This window comes from Oryzias latipes, chromosome 15, assembly GCF_053564925.1.
Source record: "Oryzias latipes strain Hd-rR chromosome 15, Olatipes_Hd-rR_3.1".
NCBI classification, from domain to species: domain Eukaryota; kingdom Metazoa; phylum Chordata; class Actinopteri; order Beloniformes; family Adrianichthyidae; genus Oryzias; species Oryzias latipes.
In genome coordinates this window covers 22,475,690-22,496,091 of record NC_136251.1, presented here as the reverse complement: position 1 = coordinate 22,496,091, position 20,402 = coordinate 22,475,690, and the positions used below count along the sequence as shown (strand labels likewise).

At 35.9% G+C, this 20,402-nt stretch overlaps 1 protein-coding gene across 7 annotated transcripts in view; it reads left to right on the top strand.

Moving 5' to 3' along the window:
* LOC101173247 (protocadherin-15) overlaps positions 1 to 20,402 on the top strand; it is a 233,982-nt gene that overhangs the window by 123,916 nt on the left and 89,664 nt on the right. For all 7 annotated transcript variants that reach the window (XM_078931825.1, XM_078931824.1, XM_078931821.1 and 4 more), the window contains 9 exons: positions 2,953 to 3,113; positions 4,232 to 4,387; positions 5,125 to 5,244; positions 5,345 to 5,455; positions 7,000 to 7,170; positions 10,277 to 10,385; positions 10,521 to 10,633; positions 16,294 to 16,500; positions 19,110 to 19,244. In XM_078931825.1, coding sequence (XP_078787951.1) covers positions 2,953 to 3,113; positions 4,232 to 4,387; positions 5,125 to 5,244; positions 5,345 to 5,455; positions 7,000 to 7,170; positions 10,277 to 10,385; positions 10,521 to 10,633; positions 16,294 to 16,500; positions 19,110 to 19,244 — 1,283 coding nt within the window. The remainder of the gene's footprint in view (positions 1 to 2,952; positions 3,114 to 4,231; positions 4,388 to 5,124; positions 5,245 to 5,344; positions 5,456 to 6,999; positions 7,171 to 10,276; positions 10,386 to 10,520; positions 10,634 to 16,293; positions 16,501 to 19,109; positions 19,245 to 20,402) is intronic.

Sequence of the window (20,402 nt, the reverse complement as noted above, 5' to 3'; positions counted from 1 at the left end):
AATTTAAAATCTGAAACTTTCAAGAAGATGTAGTTCACCTTTCAAGTTACTCGGGCAGATGTATTTATAAAAAGCGTGTTTAGATTAATGTGTTGGCAGCATGCGGCTCTTTGGACTTGAAAGAATTAAATTCTTTCAAGAATCATTTTTCAGATGCATTTTAGCCCACCTCAGGCAGATAATTATCAGCTCTTTTGATCACGACACGCATGCATGAAAGCTGGACCACTGCAAATAAGAAGCACTGTCATTAATAAAAGGATGAAAATGCTTAGTAGATATTAGATTTACAATGTGAAAGCCTTTATCACACCTCCATCTATGCTCCTTCTTGAGGATCTGAAGGTGCAAGTTGCTAATGAGTGGATGAGTTTAGCTGCTTTATGAAATTATTAAGTGCAATCTTATGTAGGACTGCATTCATTGGACACAGTAAAACACTGCAACCATCATTTACCAACATACAACTAATGTCATGATAAATCCTGTAGGGACTTCAGTGTTATCCACGTTTTCAGACTCAAAATTCCTGCAAAGCTCGGATACATCTGGTGTAGGTTTATATCAGTGATCCCCAACCTTTTTAAGTCGGTAGGTAAGATCAGTTTAATGTCAGACAATATTTTCACAGACCGGCCAGCACAAGGTTCCATTTTCCTTTAACTTTTGAGCGGAAAGTTTATCTTCATCCCCTATTAAATATCTGCTGCTGGTTTAAGTTTTACTGTAGATTTTGTGTAGGAACAGTTGAGCATGATATAGATTTTCCCTGAAGCCATAACTGTCAAAGTGGAGGCTAAAAAAAAAGTTTCTAAGGTGTGGTGAATAAATACAGAAAAAAAAAGGTTGCGAAAAATTGTATTTTTTAAAATAAAATGACAAACGTGAATCTCCCTTTTAACATTTGACAGACAATTGCTGAATATTATGCAGAGCGGGCTTGGCATTTGTGAACAACCATCGCAATAATTTATTTATATATATATATATATATAATATAATAATAATATAATATAATATAATAATAATAATATATAATAATATTTCAAGTAAAGACTCCTGTTTTTTTTATCTTTTGAATTCAGATTTTTTTTTTCTTTGAGGTTTAACGCTTTTGTTCTGTTTCCTGATAAAATAAACTTTCTAAGTACGTTTGTTTTTATTTATTTGTTCTTATTTATTTATTTATTTTTAAGGAGAACATTTCAAAAGTGTAAAATTAGTATTAGAAGTTACACAAATTAAACTTCTGAACAGCTGGAGATTTTTTGAGATGCATCAACTATCAAAGATGATGTAAAAATAATCTAACCGTGCCAGTTGTTTGGCAAATTGATTTTTTTTTTAAAGATAATCCTAGCTGTAGAGTTGAGGGTGCTGTCTCAGGGAAGAACTCTTAGAAAAACTCATTTTCTCTTCGCCGTACCTTCCTTCTGCTCTGTGTTGGCTAGGATTGGCTTAGCAGACTTGGTTGTTTGGCTGATGCGCGAGTGCAATTCTTACCTCATATACTTGACTGCAAAATAGATTGGTTGGTGGGAAAGTGCAACACAGATGGCACACAGAAACCTAATATTGTAAGAAAGATGCTGTTTTTTTTCTTTGTTTTTTTCTCTGTGAACATGAGATTAACCCGGAATAGTTTATAGCAGTGGTGGCATTTGCCTAAACTGTACACATATCCTGTGTCAATTTGCAGACCTTCGGTAAAGATGCATAATGCATAAAGATGTGCCACTACGCCATAAGGATCTTTAATTTCATTATGGAATACTTTTGGATAGATTCAAAAAGGTTGATGGATTTAAAACCATTAAAATTCATTTGATTTTAATTGATTCAGTTCTACGAATTGTTCAAACTTTTTTATTGGTAGACATCTGTCAAAACTATATTTTTAAAATCTTTGACTTTGTCTGCATTGTTGTTTTTAGCTAAGAAAGCATGAACGTTTTCTTCACAAATGGATTGCAAAAGTATTGTTTACGTTTGCTCCTTTTGTAATTTACGTCATTTTTCTCAGCTTGATCTTTTTAGTGTTGGCCTTTAACCACATGTAACTTTAAATAATAGAGTACGCTTCTTGCGTAAGTGATAGATTCTTGGAAAGGCACCAGTGGTTGCTGGGTCATGTTGCACAGACCAACTGCTTACGTATTCATTTATCAAGTGGGGAGTTGAGGAGTCAACCCTTTTGGGCATCTGTAGGAAAGGTTTCCCTAAAAACTGTTGTGATTAAGTAAGTCCGCAGTTGGGTCCTCTCCCTCTGGGTCGGCTGCTGTTCAGCCACTGCAGCTCTAGATGGGGACCTGATCACCTCTTAGCTGTGGTGGAGCGGTCCCCGCCTGTGATGCTGCATTTGGCTGGTTGTGCGTCTGTTCACATAGAGGGAGGTTCCAATTATCACGATTCCAACAACTTGCTTTTGTGCTCAGCCTATTTCTTATTTCTTATTTCTCATTGTCTTTCCCCATCAGTAAGGGGTTGGGATGTGTGAAAGGAGTGGAGGGCTGTGTGTAGGTACTGGGAAGGGGCCTCTATTATTTATTTATTTATTTTTTGTGCATTTTTATTTTAATTTTTATTCTTGTTTTTATAAAATTTTGTTTTGTGTTAATGTAAAGCACTTTGTGTTATGCTTTTATATGAAAGGCGCTTCATAAATAAAGTTTGATTGATTGATTGATTGACTGATTGATTGAAGTAACTCATGGCTTTATGTTCACCTAAATACTGATGCTTTAAGTTCAGCCTGTAGTTTTTGTTTGTAAAAGCCCTGGAATTCTTCCAACATCACTATTTTAACAATGTATCCTAACCTTTTCTTACCTTTATACTATCACAATCAGGGGTGTGATGATTCACTTTACTAACAATTTGATTAAATGTGAAAAAAAAAATATTAATAACAATCAAATACTGTCTACACTGAAGCAATCTCTGTCTTTACAGGAACGGTATTGGTGGAGAACATGCAGATCTATGGCAATGCCCACGGTCCAGGCAGAACCATCTCATTGACACTGCTCGACAACTATGATTACTGGGTTATATTAGAACCAGCAAGGCAGAGACTCTACCTCAACAGCACTGGGCGCAGGTTGGATAGAGATGTGAGTACAAAAGCAAGGTTTCCTGTTGGCGTTAATTAGAGAAACCTTTGTTGTTTTTTTCATTCATTTTTCTGTTTTTGTCTGGCAAGGATGTCTTTTGAATCAGTCCTATTTAAATACTTAGCTTGATAGGGTATAATTTTACACTGTATAATTTAGTCCTTTTTTAACAAGTTAAATATATTATTTCTAGTATATCCGACCTTGTCATTCTAATGTGTTTGCACATTCTTTATTATAAAGTACATTTAAACTGCTTTTTCAATAATGTGAATTTACCACCGTCCCAAAAAAACTAAAGAAAAAAATTGGCATTAAGTAACAATAGATTTATGGTAAAACACTATGAACATATTAAATTAAATTTGTAGCATAACCGGTGTTTAGGATTGCAATAGTTTTCAAAGGTATATTTAATACATTTGTAGTGTTATACTTCAGTTTTAATAACTGATAGATACTGTAAAGTTATAGAGAACAGCAAAATATATGCAGTGATTGGGATTTTTTGTGAGATAAAATGGTAATGCCTCAGAAGTGCAGATGCATCCTTGCATAATGTGATCATTTCACCTCCCCAGGATATCAGATCAGAATAAATGGTGGGATATTTGGTTAGAAATGTGGAGTGAAGAGGGGGTTAACTCATCAGAGACCATTTAATACATGCAGTTAAATTAAATTTAAAGCTAAGAGGTGTGAAGTGGATGTTGAGTGGGATGCAGATGTTCAGAGATATAAATTTGAAAGAAAAAATGTACTTGCAGTAGCAACAGCGGAAAGTGGAAATAGAAGAATAAGTAGCTACTGTAGGTTTATGGCCTGTTAAATTCTGTAGCTAAATTTAGGTGATTTCTGACAAGAATTGCTTACAACAGTACAAGTTATGGCTGAGTGGGTACTTGAGTAGAGCATGTCATTGTCCCCTTATACAGAAAGTTTTTTTTTTAAAGTATATATTTCTTATTTTATTAAAAGGGTTTATAAAAGTAACTTTTTTTTCCTCCTCTGGATGGTGAAGTGGGAAGTGGCACTTCTCAAATTAAGAATGCCATATTATTGGCTTAAAACTGCACTATAGGTTCTGCTTCACGGAGTCTGTCTTCACTGTCTTTCAGCCCCCCAGCTCTATCACCTCGATTGTTGTCCAGATCCAGTGCTACAATGAGCTGGTTGGCACAGTCATTTACCACGAGGTTCGGATTGTTGTGAGAGATAAGAATGACAATGCCCCTCGCTTTCAGCACCCACACTACTATGTCTCGGTAAATGAGGTAAGAAGGCCGCTCGTCCTGCTTATCCATTAGGATTTGTAACTCTGGGAAATGTAAGAGCTGTCCGAACATCGGCAAATGATCCTGATTTTGGAGAGAAAAGGAGGCAGTCAAGTTAAAAATGACTTCAGTCTGTATTTTTTCTGCAAATGCATGGGTGAAGATCCTGTCTTACATAAATTATCAGCTTTAGTGTAATTATCTGTTACAGCGTCTTTGCTGCATTCTCTGCCTAACTGGTAGAACTAGCAGCTAGATAATTTACTGAATTTTGAAGCTTTCCAGTCGTGTGTGTCTGATATTAAACTTTAAATCCCTGGTGGGTTCTTTGGTCTTTTGTGTTCACGGTTTGTGCGCATTGTGTGTTGAAAATTTCTGTCACAGAGCGTTAACATAACCATATGCAACTGTCCCTACAGTATTGTGATTCATTCTGCAATGCTGTCAACTCCCCAGAACAGTATCTCCTGCCTGCTGTCTGCTCCTGTGGACTTTGCTGAGGGCTCTGGGGAGCAGCAGCGGTTCTCAACTTACTTTTTGATACTGTGTCAGGATTGCACGGAAGCTACCAGACTGCTGCTGGTGGCAACGTTTTTTCCCTTTTGGTTTTATTGTATGTTAATGGGATAGAGTGGCATATGAATTGACTTTCTGCTGTTGGCTGATGTGCTCAGAGGGGGAAGCCTAAACTGTTGACATGTCCTTTTTTTTTAACACACTTTTATGTTTTCGTGCAGCTCACACCAGTTGGAACAACCATTTTCACTGGCTTCTCAGGAGATAACGGTGCCACGGACATTGACGATGGGCCAAATGGACAGATAGAGTACAGCATCCTTTACAATCCAGGGAATCCGGTACACTGACCAGCCACTGAATAAAAAATAAAACAAGTATTTTATACGCTTCTTACTAATTTATGCTTTTTTGTTCCTTTTCTCGTTTGCTCAATTTAAGGAATCCAACAGGACAGTGAGAGTTGGAAACACTCTTTCAGGAACCATCCTTCTGGCAAACAGACTAAACTACCAGGAGATAACTCGCTATCTGGTTTTGATCCAAGCCAGTGTAGGTGTTATAACCTTCACTCACTCGCAACCATTTTGACACTGGATTTTAAATGGGCATTGATTTTTTTTTTTCTTTCTTTTTAATAAGGTTTGACTATTATCCACTCCCAAATCAAACAAATTCAAGTCAAAAGACATTAAAATATAATACATGCACTTTGAAGCTTTTTTCAAAATTGTGATTTATTTTGAATTTTTCTTCAAAAAAACAAACTGCATGTGGTCGGCAGCACGGCCAGCACTAAACACTACAAGAAAACAGAAGAAGGGTTCTATGTAATTCCAACACTCGTAGACGTGTTGTGGGATTAAAAATGTCGGAAACGCTTTTGGACGAGGGATCATTTAGTAGTGGATTGACAAAAAACGTCAATGTTACGTTAAACCATCAACATGCACACTTTTAGATATATTTTTATCTTTTGAAGAAAAAATTCTGTTTGGCAAAGAAACTAACCTTCAATTAGACTCACTTGTGTTGAGAATTAAAGGAAGGGATTTGCACTTCTTTTAAGATATCCCAGACTCTTTTTTATCATGTGAGAGGGCAAACTTGTTTTTGTGAACCTTCCTTTCCAGTCCTTTTCTAGTTGCTTATTGCCCACATTAGCTCTGAGTGGTCAGGTCAAAATGTCTCATACTGTGAGGCAATGCATGATCTTATTGAGTTCTTAAACACTCCTTTTGGGGTACTTTAATTAAAAAACAGTTTATATTGTAAACTATCTTTCAGATGCCATCTCATGGGATGCAGAATTTTTTTTTTTTTTTTTATATTCATGACCACACTTAACAGATCAGCACGGCATCTTGAAAACCCAATAAATTTAATAGTTCTTTATACTTCTTTTTGCACTCCAGCAAGTAGATCTGAAAGAAAGTTTTCAAAGTCGCTGAAACCCCAAATTGACCTATACCATTTACTGCCTTTCATATTCACTTCAAAAGCTGATGGATCAGTTACCTCAGAACACTTAGCTATCTTCTTATCCCTTCTTCCTGCTCTGCAGGCATTACTTTTTTTTAATTTTGAAAAGGCTACTCTGGAGCTTGGAGGCTCTTGAAGGTGCTTTTGGACATAAACTTTGTAAGGCTCTGCCTATGCACAACAGAACACATTCCTAGGCTTTTGTACAAGCTCGAGACTTTGTTTTTTTGTCTCTGTCATTTTTGATTAGTGTGTTGTTAATATCACTTTTTTTTCTAAGCTCTTTTTTTGCAGCACTTTCCTCAACTGTGAAGAGAGCACCCAAACACTTTTTTACAGATACACATCAAATGTTTTCTCCTCTTTAGATGAAAGAGCATCCCGAATCTTTTAGGTGGCATTAAAAGGATCATGTTAACATGTTAAGAGTTTAATAGCCTTAAAAATCTAGATCATTTAAGAGGTCTGTCCCCTGTCATGTTTCCCTCAATGCTATTAGACATGAAGGCAGAATGAACCAGCACAACAGAGAAACATTCCTCAAACTTGCTTAGAATCGTCGCTAAAAACAAGAGCTTTAAATTAAAAGGTGACTTTTCCTGTTTGTCTTCCAGGATCGTGCTCCTTACCCCCCCAACAGATTAACAGCAACCACAACTTTGACTGTGGACGTCCTGGATGGAGACAACCTGGGCCCCATGTTTCTACCTTGTATTTTAGTGAACAACACTCGGGACTGCACTCCTGTCACTTACCGCACTGCTATACCAGAGCTCACTGAACCGGTAAGGAATCAGGCAGAGAGGCAAGTGTGGCCACACTTCCCACCCATCATTTTCTATTTTTGAATGAATATTTAAGCTATGTATATTGCGTTAGCTCTTTTACACACTTAAGATAGCCTTAATTGTCATTGAACCTTTTTGCTCAGATGGAAAGAGAGTAAGGTTTCACTGTCTTTGCTCCATCCATCCTGTCCTTGGGGGATTTTGTTTGGTCTCCTTTTCCTTTCAAGGTTTAACTAAATTGAGTGTTAATGATCACTGAAGATAATAGAAAGAATGAGGGGGAGAGTTAAAAGTGGAACAGGATTTTACTGCATTTGTGCCAATAACAAAAAAAAAAAAAATACCGGCAAATAACTAAAAAAAAAATCTGTGTTGACACCCCCCCCCCCCTTACACACACACACACACACACGCACACACAATTTCAACAAGTAATTTATTAGGTATTTTTATGCAGAAAATAATGAATGAAATGAATAGCTGCTGTTAAATGTAACATGTGAAAGGCTCAGAGTTAGGATTTTAATTGCTGTGAGAACTGAGATTCTCCTGTCCCTCCCACTCTGGAAAAATGCTCAGTAAATGAGTGAATTGCAAATGCAAAATTGTCTGGATTTTGAAGCCAATACTATTATTTTTGCCCATCTTCACAATTGCAAACACATTGTTTTATGGTCTAAATGAAATGACTGCATGGCATCAATTCATATCTTGCTGTGAGTGAATTTGCCTTTATAATACTTTTTTCCCCCTTTTTGTTTATACTCCATTGTGAAGGAAATATTTTGTGCATTTTGTTGCTTTTTCAAGTATTTACCTGAAATAGACACAGCACATCTAGATAAAGTGGTAATTCCTGATGTGAAAAGTCAAAGTTGCTGATTTTGTTTTACAGAGAACAGCAAAAACCCAATGTGTGTGTTTGTGTACTGTGCATGTGTAGATCAAGTTGAATTTGACAGGGTCATATAGTGAGTCACAGCTGCTCTGCGTTCAGCCTTTCTGTTTAGACTTTGTGCTTGTATAATTTATGGTAAAAGGATTGCCAAGTGCTAAGCATGCAGGACCTGCAAGCAGCAGTTTCACAAATATAAAGCTTTTTCATCTGACAGTTTTCCTTGTTGAACCCCCACCCTACCCTTATTTGCCCACCTCCAACCAATGTTACATTGGCAATCGCCTTTTGCTGCATGCATATGCTCACATTTGCATCTGCACATAGGAAACCCAGCATTTTTACACCTTTTCTTTACTGCACAAATACACACCTGTATGAGGAGGACTTGTGTAAGCTTTCTGTTGCTTGGATTCTGGTTTCATTTTCAAATCTGCAGTGTCACTAGCCATTCACCTGGAGGTTTGTCTCTTCATAATTAATTAATGCACCATAATCTATTACAGTAGCTTGGAATGTATTATTAAGTTGATATGTGCTAATTCAAATATTTTGTGGGTTTAGTTTAGTCTTCCTGGATAACAAATACTGGATGAGGATATAATTGCTAATCATCATTGTGAAAAAGCTCGTGAGATTTGATAAAGCACATGAATATACGTTAAACAGAGGTTTAAGAGAGGTTTAAGGATTAGAACCCAACTGTTAGATATAGATGTACTTTCTTGGGGACCGAGTCTTCTATCAAAGTAGTTTCTTTGTACCTTCTTGTACCAAGAAAGCTTAGCACAGGCCATGTAACAGTAGGAAAAAAATCAATATGTTTAATTGTGTTGCTTACAGCAGACATTTAAGGGTGTTTAAAGGCTAAACTTTTTCATGTACACCATTGCAACAGCAATATTTTTCATTGCAAATCTAATGGGAAACTGATTAGTTTTGGAGCTTTTGTATCCCCTCTATCCAGCTCAAGCAGTTTCAAGTGACCCTCTGACCTTATTGAAGCTGCATCTCCTTCAAAAGGGTTTTCTTAACTAATAAGGAAATAGAAACGGACAGGGGGAGATTTGTATTCAAACAGGGATACTGGTTAAATAAAGAAAAAATGAAAACATTAAATTCTGCTTCCTTTGGTGAAATATTAATATTTACACAAAATACTCAGAGACTGCAAAACATTTGCAACGCAAAAGGAACTGTGTAAGAAGCAGAAGTAGGACAGTAACTGTGAATTTATGGAACCATGTAAAAATGTACGCTTATTTGAAATCAACTCAGAGTTATTTGCTTTAATTGTTTGTGTTAGGGTAGTGAAAAAAAGTATAAAATGAATGAAATTCAATCTCCGCAATGCTCCTTCACTATATATAGAACTACATTTTTTAACTTTTTCAATTGGTTCTATATTTTGTTGCAAACAATGACACAATTAAAAACAAGGTTGTTCATGCTTATTTTTTACAGAGAAGTTTAAACACTACCTGATTTAAAGATGTACATTTCTGGGAAATTCACTTATAAACCTAGATTTGATAGTGAAGCTTTCTTTATGAAGTAGCCACAACAAACAAAACTTTTATAGGTTTGGTAATGTCTGTGAGAAAATGAAAAAAGACGTCCTGTCGTCAGACCAGTGAACTAAGATAATGACATTTTTAACTTCTTCAAAAGCAGTTCAGCAGACACTAACCCTGTACCCACTGACCATGATGTGTGCGACTGAACTTCCTCTTGTGGCTCATTTTGTATATGACAGTTTAAGGTTGTTTTTAAGGTGCTCAAAATGTCTTAAAATTAAATCAGGCTAATTTTAATACCATCAGTTACAAAGGCATATTCAGAACCTTTTGACTTGAAATGATAGAATTCTTTTTACTATATGTATACATACTAAAGCCTAAAATACACTAAATCCCTCATATGGCTTCTTTAAGGAGGGGAATCACAGTCTTCCTCAATGAATGAGGCAGATGTGGCATTCAGGAAGTGTAATTCCACTCAACTCAGCTTTAAAAGAGAAGAGGCAGAAAGTTTTGAAGAAGATCTAATATAGTTTCAATCTAACATATTTATATATACCACAAAAATGCTATCTGTATTAGATATTTTTGTTATACAGATTTTTTTAAGTATACATATAGAATAGATTTTCTACTCATTTAGACTAATTTTCTGATGAATCACATTCATCTCACCTTTTATGTACAGAGAAAGCTAAACCCCCTGAATGTGACTCCACCCATCGGGGCCGTGGACATGGACAGAAATATACAGCCCCCTTCAGATCGACCTGGCATCCTCTACTCCATCCTGGTTGGTACGTTCCTCACGCACCTATTGATCATAAACATTTAATGCTCTTTGCTTTCATTGGTATGCCACGACTCCTCTTTTGAATGTTTAATCTCGTGTTCTTGATGTTGCTTTATCTTGTCTTTATTTTTTGTTGCAGGCCAGCCAGCCACATACGCAGAGTATTTCTCCTTGAACAGAAGCACTGCAGAGCTGCTAGTTCTAAAGCCAATTAGCAGGGACTTCTATCAGAGATTCACACTCGTCATCAAGGTAGCAATGCAAATATACTTATTCCTATGTAAGTGATAACATTGCTTGACTTGGTTAAGTGTGTGCTTTCCAATATTTATTTGAGAATTTAAATTAAAAATGGGAATTGGATTTTTAACATTCATGCTCAAGGTGAAACACTGGTTACTGTTTTTCCTCCACAGGAAAGCAAAGAAAAAAAAAACAGTTTTTCTTCAACATTTCAATTCTTTTTGATCAGTGTTAATTACATTTTGATAGTTTTGGTATTCACTCTTACCTGCTCAGTCTAGAAAACCTGAGACTTGAAGGCTATTAACCTTATCTATACCTCCTTCAAAAAAAGGATTGAGAACAATGTTATGATTTATGGAGTTAACAAGGCCGCTGTGCCCTCGTGAATCCTAATTTAAAGCAGAGCTTGCTTTACTGCAAGAACACGGCATTTACCAATCACTAACCTCCAGATCTCCCTGAGCACTTTATTACCTGCTTTTGCCAGGATCTGGGGAGAAAAGGGGATTAGAGGACAACCTTAAGACAGGTTAGTCATATTAGAGGCATTTGCATCTTTTTGGGTGAATTGCACCCTTTTAGTGGAAGAGAGACAGTTCAGGATAAAGTGAAAACCCCAAGATAGATGTGTGGTGGAAAGTAGGAGTCTTATCTGAGTCATTCAGAGAAGGAGGGGTTGTTCATATTGGATTCAGAAGAAGAAGAAAATAAGAAATGAGAGAGCACTGATACTGCACATTTGCCGTATTCTGTGCACATACCTAATGTTTTTGGTAAACAGACAGGATGACCCGCAGACTCTGGCATCTTCTGAAAAACACATCTGTTGTTCCTTAATAATCATGACTGACCCTGAAAGAGGCCCATCCACCAAGCATCAGGGAAAATGAAGATGAGTGGGAAAGGCGGATGGGGATGGAGAAGGATTGCTTGGCAAATTAGAAATAAATAAAGAAAGAGGAAGAAGAGGTGCAATATGATGCTTAAAGAATGATGGAATCAGGACAGGATAATCAAGATTGAATGGTAAACAGTGACTTTTGATAGCAATGAGTTGTGTGCAGGCTTGTGTGTTAGAGATGCAGAGAACAGGTCATTTCGCTATGCCTTGTGGAAATAGAGACACGACAGAAAAGACAAACCACCAGGGAACAATGTAATCCTCCATGCTGTATGTATGTGTATATATATATATATATATATATATATATATATATATATATATATATATATATATATATATATATATATATATATATATATATATATATATATATATATATATATATATATATATGTTTAAATTGTATGTGTGTGGATTGTGGATTTAGACATCTTGAAATGTGTGTCATGTCCAGCAAAGAGTGATTTTCCTCTTAAGTGCTTGTTTGAACATATCAGCGTTTGGATCTTTTGGTCTGCATAGTGTTTTGAAAGTTTTCACTCAATTGAGTAAAAATGATGAAAACATTTCTGCTTGACAGAAATCAAATCCGGATAAAGTCCGATATGGATCCAAATAGCATTTGTCTCATCTTTGAAGCAGTGAATACATTCATTGCATCTTGTGACTTCTAAAACTTTGGAAGTTAGGAGTATATATAAAAAACAAAAGTACCACAGCTTAGCATGTACCACCTATGTGGTAAATAATGTTAGAAAAGAATACACTGATGAGCAGTAAACCTGTAAAATTGGGAAAACCATCCACAAAACTTGCTATATTATTACTAAAAAATATGCATGTCAAAGCAAGTTTCCAACACCATACAGGGCTTTGTTTTTCCTCAACATGTGACCAAATTGATGACTTTTTTTTTATTAACTCTCAGCTGTAGCTGGTTTCATGAAGGTGATTTTTTTTCTATTTAATGGCTGAGTTTGTATATACATTTTATTTATACTGAAAGCTTCCAGAAAACCTTTTCTTTTCCGTCCCATCCAACAACAACAACAAAAAAAATAATGATACAAATGTAATCAATATAAATAAAGTTTAGCCTAAATTACAAAAGGGGTTAATACAAATACACACCTTGTGTGTCAGAAGATACAGAAACCATAAATTATCTCCAACACAAGAGGCCTTAAGCTTGAAATAAATGTTTCTAGAAAGAATCAGAAAAGTGCTTTATAGGGTATACTGCCTAATAATCGCAAGATAAAACAAAAAATAAAAATGTAATAAAGCTGAAATAGATATAATTTTCAAAATCTCACAACAAAAATAAGCCCCACGTTTAGCTAAAAGCCTGTTTTAAATAAAAAAGTTCCCCAGGTGTGTTTTACCCATGGAGATGTTGCCGCTCTAACCCACACTCTTTGGCATACTACAACTCCTCAACCATATACATGATCTACATAACACATAGAGAAAAGTGGCTTTTCATATCCACTTTGCACCGGTATACAACACATTTCTAACGTAAAGTTCTGTAAAATTTTGCGCAAAGCTGCTTTTCTCTGCAACAAAATCAGCAGATTTACATTGATTGTGTAAGCACCTCACTACTGTGACGTGTTGCATATCAACGCTAGGCTGCCCTTTTCTGCTTCCGAATCTGATGGAAGTTTGTTAATTGTATAAACGGTTGAAGAGTTATAGTCGAAAGACTCAACACTGGAGCTAAAGCTACAAGGTTAAAGAGGTTAAATAATGGAGGAAGTGGAGGTTACGAACAGAGGCAGAGCATTCCAAAGTGTGGGGGCCAACATTTGGAAAAATCAATCCTTTTTAAAATGTGTTTGGAGGGTGAAGGATTGGTAAATTTGAGAAGCTAAGAGAACTCATGTGGAGCTTGACCATGTAGAGCTCTAAAGAACTAACTTTTCAAAATGAATTCTAAAATCAATTGGGAGCCAGTGAAGAACTGCTACAAATTGGAGTGATGTTTGCTCTTCTGTTGGTGTGGGTTACAAAACGTGTAGCAGAGTTCTGAAAAGCCTGGAGGTGGCATTGCTCTGTTTGGCTTAAACATGGAAAAAAAGACCATGATCCAGGCATGAAAAAGGGAAGACGTGGATAATCACTTCAATCACTTGGGTTCCAGAGACCTCAACTTAGAGATGTTCCTCACCTGGAAGATTCTGTTGCTGGTTCACACTTTGACAGGGTGAGCGAGCAACTGTGCTTCCTCAAGCATGACACAGAGGTTTAGAGGACAGGACTGGTTGGACAAAGCAAAGGAACCAGTGTGGTGTCTGATCAGAAGGATATCCTTCTTTGGAGCAACAAATTTAGGATTTCATAAAATATTTGACGTCTGACATTACATGTATAAGGTTCGCATGGAACAAACCACTACTGGAAACATCGAGTACAGCAAAACTCCTTTACTGTAACTTCTTTAAATATTATTATGAAATACACTTCTACTAGAATATGTCAATGAAAGATTTCCTCTCATTTATATGACATAGAAATATTCAAAACAAGTTCAGTTTACAAAGTTTTCTTTTTCTTAGGTTTCTAAAGTACATTGAGGGATTTATTAGATCATTTGCCTTTAATGAAGCCAGTAATTTTACCTGTGAGCCAACTCCCCTATTGGTGGTCATTTATTTGACGCAGAGGGAGATCCATTAATTACCACCTCTCTGCTGCAAATTATGGTATTTGCACTAAGTGGCCTTGCTAATGACTAAGTCTTAATCCTAAATGGAATCCTGATTAAATTGTGTCAATATAGGGTTTTTTTTGCAATTTACACGACACTCGGAGAAATTGCCTCTCTTTATTCATGTGGATGCATAAAAGTTGGGGTTGAATGACCTTGTAACAAAGTAATCCTTTTGAAGTTTCTCCCACTAACATTTTAATGCTTTGTTAGAGGTACCAATGAGTAAGCTTTTAAGCACACTTATTACTATCCTGTGGGACCTCTTACTAATTTTGGATTTTGGTCGCATTTTTTTGGGTCGCTTTGACATTACCCATTCTACCTTTTATTTTGAAAGATTCAGCTACATTGGGAATAAGTTGCTATGACTTGGTTTACTATGCAGTCTTGATAATTCCTGCAACTGCTGCTTGCAGATCATATATTACTTTCTGTATTTATGGCCCGAAGCAATAGTCACTGACTACAAGGACAATATTGTTTTCACGGTTGGAAAAAATGAGCAAAATTTTGATCACATGTGCGAAAACTTACCAACCTTTGCACACACCTAGTACCTGGAGAAAATGAATTTTGGGCATAGTAAATGACACAGCCCCCCAAGACGATGACATCAAGGCGAGCGAAACCGTAAAAAAAAAAGAATTGGCCAAATATCATTTATGGAGCCAAAAAATATTTATTTCGAAATGCACAAACGAAACCAAACACACGTGTCAGGGATATTCAAAGTTTTGATAGTATTATGGGTTGGCCACACAACCTTTTGCGTCAGTGTGAGTTTTGGCGCTTCTTGGGGTTTTCAACATTATGGGAAAACAAAACTTTTGTTGGTGCAATTCACCAAAAAACCAGCTGCCATCTTAAGTCTACAGCCACTACAGCAGTTTCATTGACCTTGAAAACTCATCCTAGGGATTTGCATCAACTGTTTCCTCACTTCTCGAGCATCATTGGGAAACTACTGAACTAAAGGGCATGTGCATGGCGAGTTTGCAACTCTTGCAATCTTAGCTAACTCGAACGTTTTTTATCAGAAGTCGAAAAATCCTAAACTGACTTAAGGGAATCATCTAAAAATATGTTTAAGCTGTGTCTACTGTTTTACTATTAGTATACTCTTTGGCATTGCTTTTATTTTTGTTTTTTCTCTCACCCAGTGAGACTATCATTATTATAGACCCAAATTTCTCAACTAGCATTAGAGCACACAGGGTGCCTGCACTTGTCAGAAGCTGAAAAAAAGAGACACTTTAACCCATTCTTAAAGCCATATGATGCATGGTAGCTTGACAGTTTGACAGTAATTACATGTGTGCTGCAGAAGAACTACTTACAGTTTATGAATGTTTTGGAACGGACTCATGGATTTTGTGCAGGGGTTATTTGCTTGAGACTCTTTTTTTCCTGCCCTCTTTTCACCCTCATGTCAAAGCTCTTATTTTTTAAATAGGTCTAAAGAGGAAATATGGAAATTTTGATGTATGCATCCATCTATCCATTTTCAAGCTGGATTAATCCCTTTCTGGGTCACAAGGTAGCTGGAGCCCATCCCAGCCACTGTTGGGTAAAGAGAGGGTACATCCTGAATAGTTGAAGCCACTGAATCCCTTTCGGGGTCATAAGGCTGCTGGAGCCGGTTCCAGCTGCATTTACCTTGGACAGGTCACCAATGCGTCGCAGGGCCACATATTCACATCTAGGGACACTTTAGAAGCCTCCACTAACCTATGAAGCGTGTTTTTTGATTGTGGAAAGAAGCTGGAGTGCCCGGTGGAAAGCCATGTATGCACAAGGAGAACATGCTAACTCCACAGAGTAAAATTCCAGCTGGGACTCAAACCAGGACCTTCTCGCTTTGAGGCTAGACTGCGGACCACTACTCCTCCATGCAGCCCTTTATATATTCATTAACTCAAAACAACTTTATTAAAACAACACTTTTTTTCTCAATATAGGTTATTGTGCAACTCATAGCAGGCAGTAAGTGCTTTATACCTTTCATAATTCCACAGAATGTTACAACATCTTTTTGCTTCTTCGCAGGCCGAACAGGACAATGGTCACCCTCTGCCAGCCTACGCTGACCTCATTGTTGAAATCCTCGATGAAAACAACCAGGCGCCATACTTCCAGTTTGCAACCTATCAGGGTTACGTGAGCGAGTCCTCCCCTGTGGGAACAACGATCTCAGCCAGTGCCAACCTCACTGTCCCATTGGGAATCGTTGCTTTGGATAATGACATAGAAGAGGTAGAAGCAAAACACCTTGGATCTCTTATTGTATGCAAAGCTTGCAAACAAAAATAACTGTTGCTAAATGGAAATTGAATAAAAATACACATTTATTTTTGTGTTTAAAATATTCCCTGTTTTATATGTTGTGTATGTTTTAGCTTGCTCCTGGTGATACACCTGTAGGTAAAAGGGGTGTTTGAAACATGCAGTGACCCACTCACAGTGTAATAAAGGGATGTTCTGACCCAATTGCATTGCTCTTAATCTGGAATTTTAGCCATTTCAAATATAGAGTAAGGTCAGACTTCAATCCAATTTTTCTGTTTACCTCTGTAATATTCAGCCCTGTTAAGACTTAATACTTGAAATAGGTCAGCATAGATATACATAATGCACATTCAATTTGGGGATTCGGTGGCTTAACTGCTGTACTTAAAATGTGCAACAAAGCTGTAACTACTTTCCTTTAATGTGAGATATATTGTCTCAGCAAAGATACATATTTCCTATTTTAATATAAATCCAAAAGCTCCATGTGTTTGTTTTGCTCCGATTTTTCAGACAAGTAAAAACCAGCTTGCTTTCATAATTTATTGATTCTGGCTTTTGATTTGTTTTGCACACATGTCAGAGGGGCTTACTTTAACAATGTTGAAACCTAAAGTATGTTAAGTTACAGGGAACAAAGTATTGGCAGTGGCAAAGATCTTTTTCAAAAACCTCCGAAGCAGCTTTGTTCTGTCTTTGCAAATTGACTCGGGACATCCCTGCTTTGATTGCATGTCTCACTGTGTGGAGTACAAAAGAAACAGAGGGCAGTCATAACTGCAGGAGACACTTCAATTTTTCATTTTTTACTCAAAACTGTTAACCCTTCCTTTGAAAAAAAAAATCAAATTTTACTGAAAAATTAATTAGATATGCAGCAGATCTCCTGTAGTGATGAGAATGTTTGTGTGATTTAACTGATGCCCTAACTTTTGTATTATTTCAAGTGCTTGTTTGGGTTTGGAGTGGTTTTTCTTTGTTTGCCTGATATTATAAATTGACATATCTCTTGTAAAGTAATCCATTCAATTATTGTTTTTTTTTCCTTAAAAATACGGGATAAATAAATGCACAAACCACCAAAGAAAGAGATCACTACCCCTTTTAAATTACCTCCTCACCCAGTCTTTGGAGAAGAATAGCAGATCAAAGTCTAGAGGGAAATAAGAAAATCAATAACCCACCCCATCCTGATGCTTTCCAAACTAAAAGAACAGGTTGATGGAAGTGAATCGAAATTGTCCTGTAACAACAGACTTGGGTTTGGGAAGAAACACTGAGCTAAAGCCATCATAACTGGCTGCATGATTGTAATACTGAAGATCATATCTCCTTGGGAAACGCAACATGTCAAACACTTCTGAACGGACTTGTGAAAGTTAGGAACTGGGATAGCTATGGAAATATTTTAATCGACTCCAATATTCAAAGCAGTAGAATAAACTTTTAGAAATCCATCACTGAAGGAGGATATAAAATATTGGGACTTTTCTTTAATAAATGCTCACATTGATAAAGTTACTAAAGCTTCATTTGCTAGGAGTATTTCTATTTAAACATGTGTCTTTATTTTTTTTCCCTTTTGTTAAATCCATATTAGGTAAGTCATGCGTATCCTTATATTTCCATTTTCACATGGTACCTATCCACAATGTTTTATTTTGTGTTTTTTTTTTGCCCGTATAAAATGTTTATTTAATTTAAGTTTTTCTTTGGTATATTCTTCAGAACTTAATTTTTACTGCTAGAACACATTTTTTTTAATTGATTTAAATTGGTTTATTTCAAGCAATCAAATAAGAATAGCACAAAAAAACATTACAATCATCAGTTATATATTCATACAATGACGTATCAAACTTAAGATAGTTATACATAAAATTAAATATTGCTTGAAAGGGAGTGGAAGGAAGCGGACTTATATAATCCCATCCCTGTTCTACCGTAACCATTTTATTAAATGATTGATCATTATCCAGTTCATAACTTTATCAGACAGAATTAAGAATCCTTAGGTATCAATAAAGCACATGACAAAGATGAATTACTTAAAATATTATGTAAAAAATAACTATTTTAGAAATCAACATGGCAGATGCAGATCAGTTATCTAAAATACATACATATTATGTTCACTATAAAAATCATGCATATGATTAAAGAAATAACACTATATCAGTAAAATAGACATTACACTGTTTCAAAAATCTTCATAGCAAATATTTATCAAGAATCAAAAGTTAAAAATATGTGCAAATTATGTTTCATTAGGAAATATGAATCCATTTTTGGTGAAAGGGAAGTAATATCATTAAAAATCAATCGATTTAATCATCATCAATAAATGATTAAGCATTTTTTTTATAAGGTAATGCTGAGAAATAAAATAAATAAATAAAATAATTGAAAATAGTACAATCTTCTATACTTTCTGAATACTGATTCCTTTTCAGCAAATTGGAATTTTTTTCAAAACAGGTTATTTCAGACCCACAACTGTGACCATGAAAAGAAAATCTAATGATATACTCATACCCAAAGGATAACTCCTCTCTTTTTTTACATTTTTCCTCAAGACGAAAGACCCTCAGTTGAAGATCACCCTGAATGATTACATCACAGTCTTTGGTCTGACTCCGACGGGAATCACCCGCTTCTTGAGGCTCTTGGAACCTGTGGACCGTGAGACGAAGATGTCCTATACCTTCATGGTGCGTCTTCCAACTTGTGTTATCGATTCTACACTGCTATGTCTCCCATTTTGTGTAAACTACTTCAGTCAGAGGTTGATACTAAAGCTAGGGGATCTGAAACGAAAAAAAAAAAGAAAAAAGTTAAAAACTATTATTTTTTTTGTTTAAAAACAACACTTGAAAAACAAATTGACCCAGACCTCTATTTTTCAGAAAGCACAAATCAGTCCAGGATTATATATAGGCCTTTTGTGTGTCTGAAACTGCATTGTAAAATTGTCTGGGAGCTCACAAAGGTTTTGCATATCTAAATTAAAGTATCTTTCTGAGGAGCTATATCCTTCAGTACCATCTTTTTTTTGCTGTAATTTGTGGTCTTATATGCATAATCATCCCCATGTTTCACAACAAACTTAGTGATTGAGCCTGAAAATCTATTAGAATTTTGTTTAGAAAAGCACATTTAAGATCTACTGAGAGATGCTACTGCACTTCTGTTTGCAATTGGAGAAGTCAAATACTGGCTTCTCTTTTCACATTGCCAATAAACGTGTAAATAGAAAAAAATGTGCAAAGGACAACAAAGCCAGAAGGTTATTCTGTAATTGTTGTGATTGGTTAAATTTAATTAACTTTAGTTGATAGGTCCCTAATAATGGTTTGGCCAGACTTTTTTTTTCTTTTCCTTCAAAAGTTCTGTTGTGGCTCACTTGGATGAAAGAACATAAGGCTAGTCAATGTCGCTGGAGTAAAACCATTAACTTCCAAGATATACAGGCATTGCTGTTTGGCCACAAACGGAAGAATGAAAACAATTTTTTTTAGATACATACATACATACATACATATATATATATATATATATATATATATATATATATATATATATATATTTTAAAATTATTTTCTGATTTTTTTTAACTTTATAAAACACCCCAAAAAACATTTTACTGTAAATTGGCATCAGGGGGGAAACAAGTAACATGTCAGGAACAAGTGGTGTGGGACCCAAAATGCAGGAGCAGGCATGGTGGCAGAAACATGAACACTCAACAAATAAAAACAATCATGACAACAGGTTGAACAAAGGAAGCAAAAAAGGGGAGTAAAACAGATGCCCTGGCAATACAAAACTGCAAAAAAAATAAAAATAAAATAAAAAACATTAATAGGACC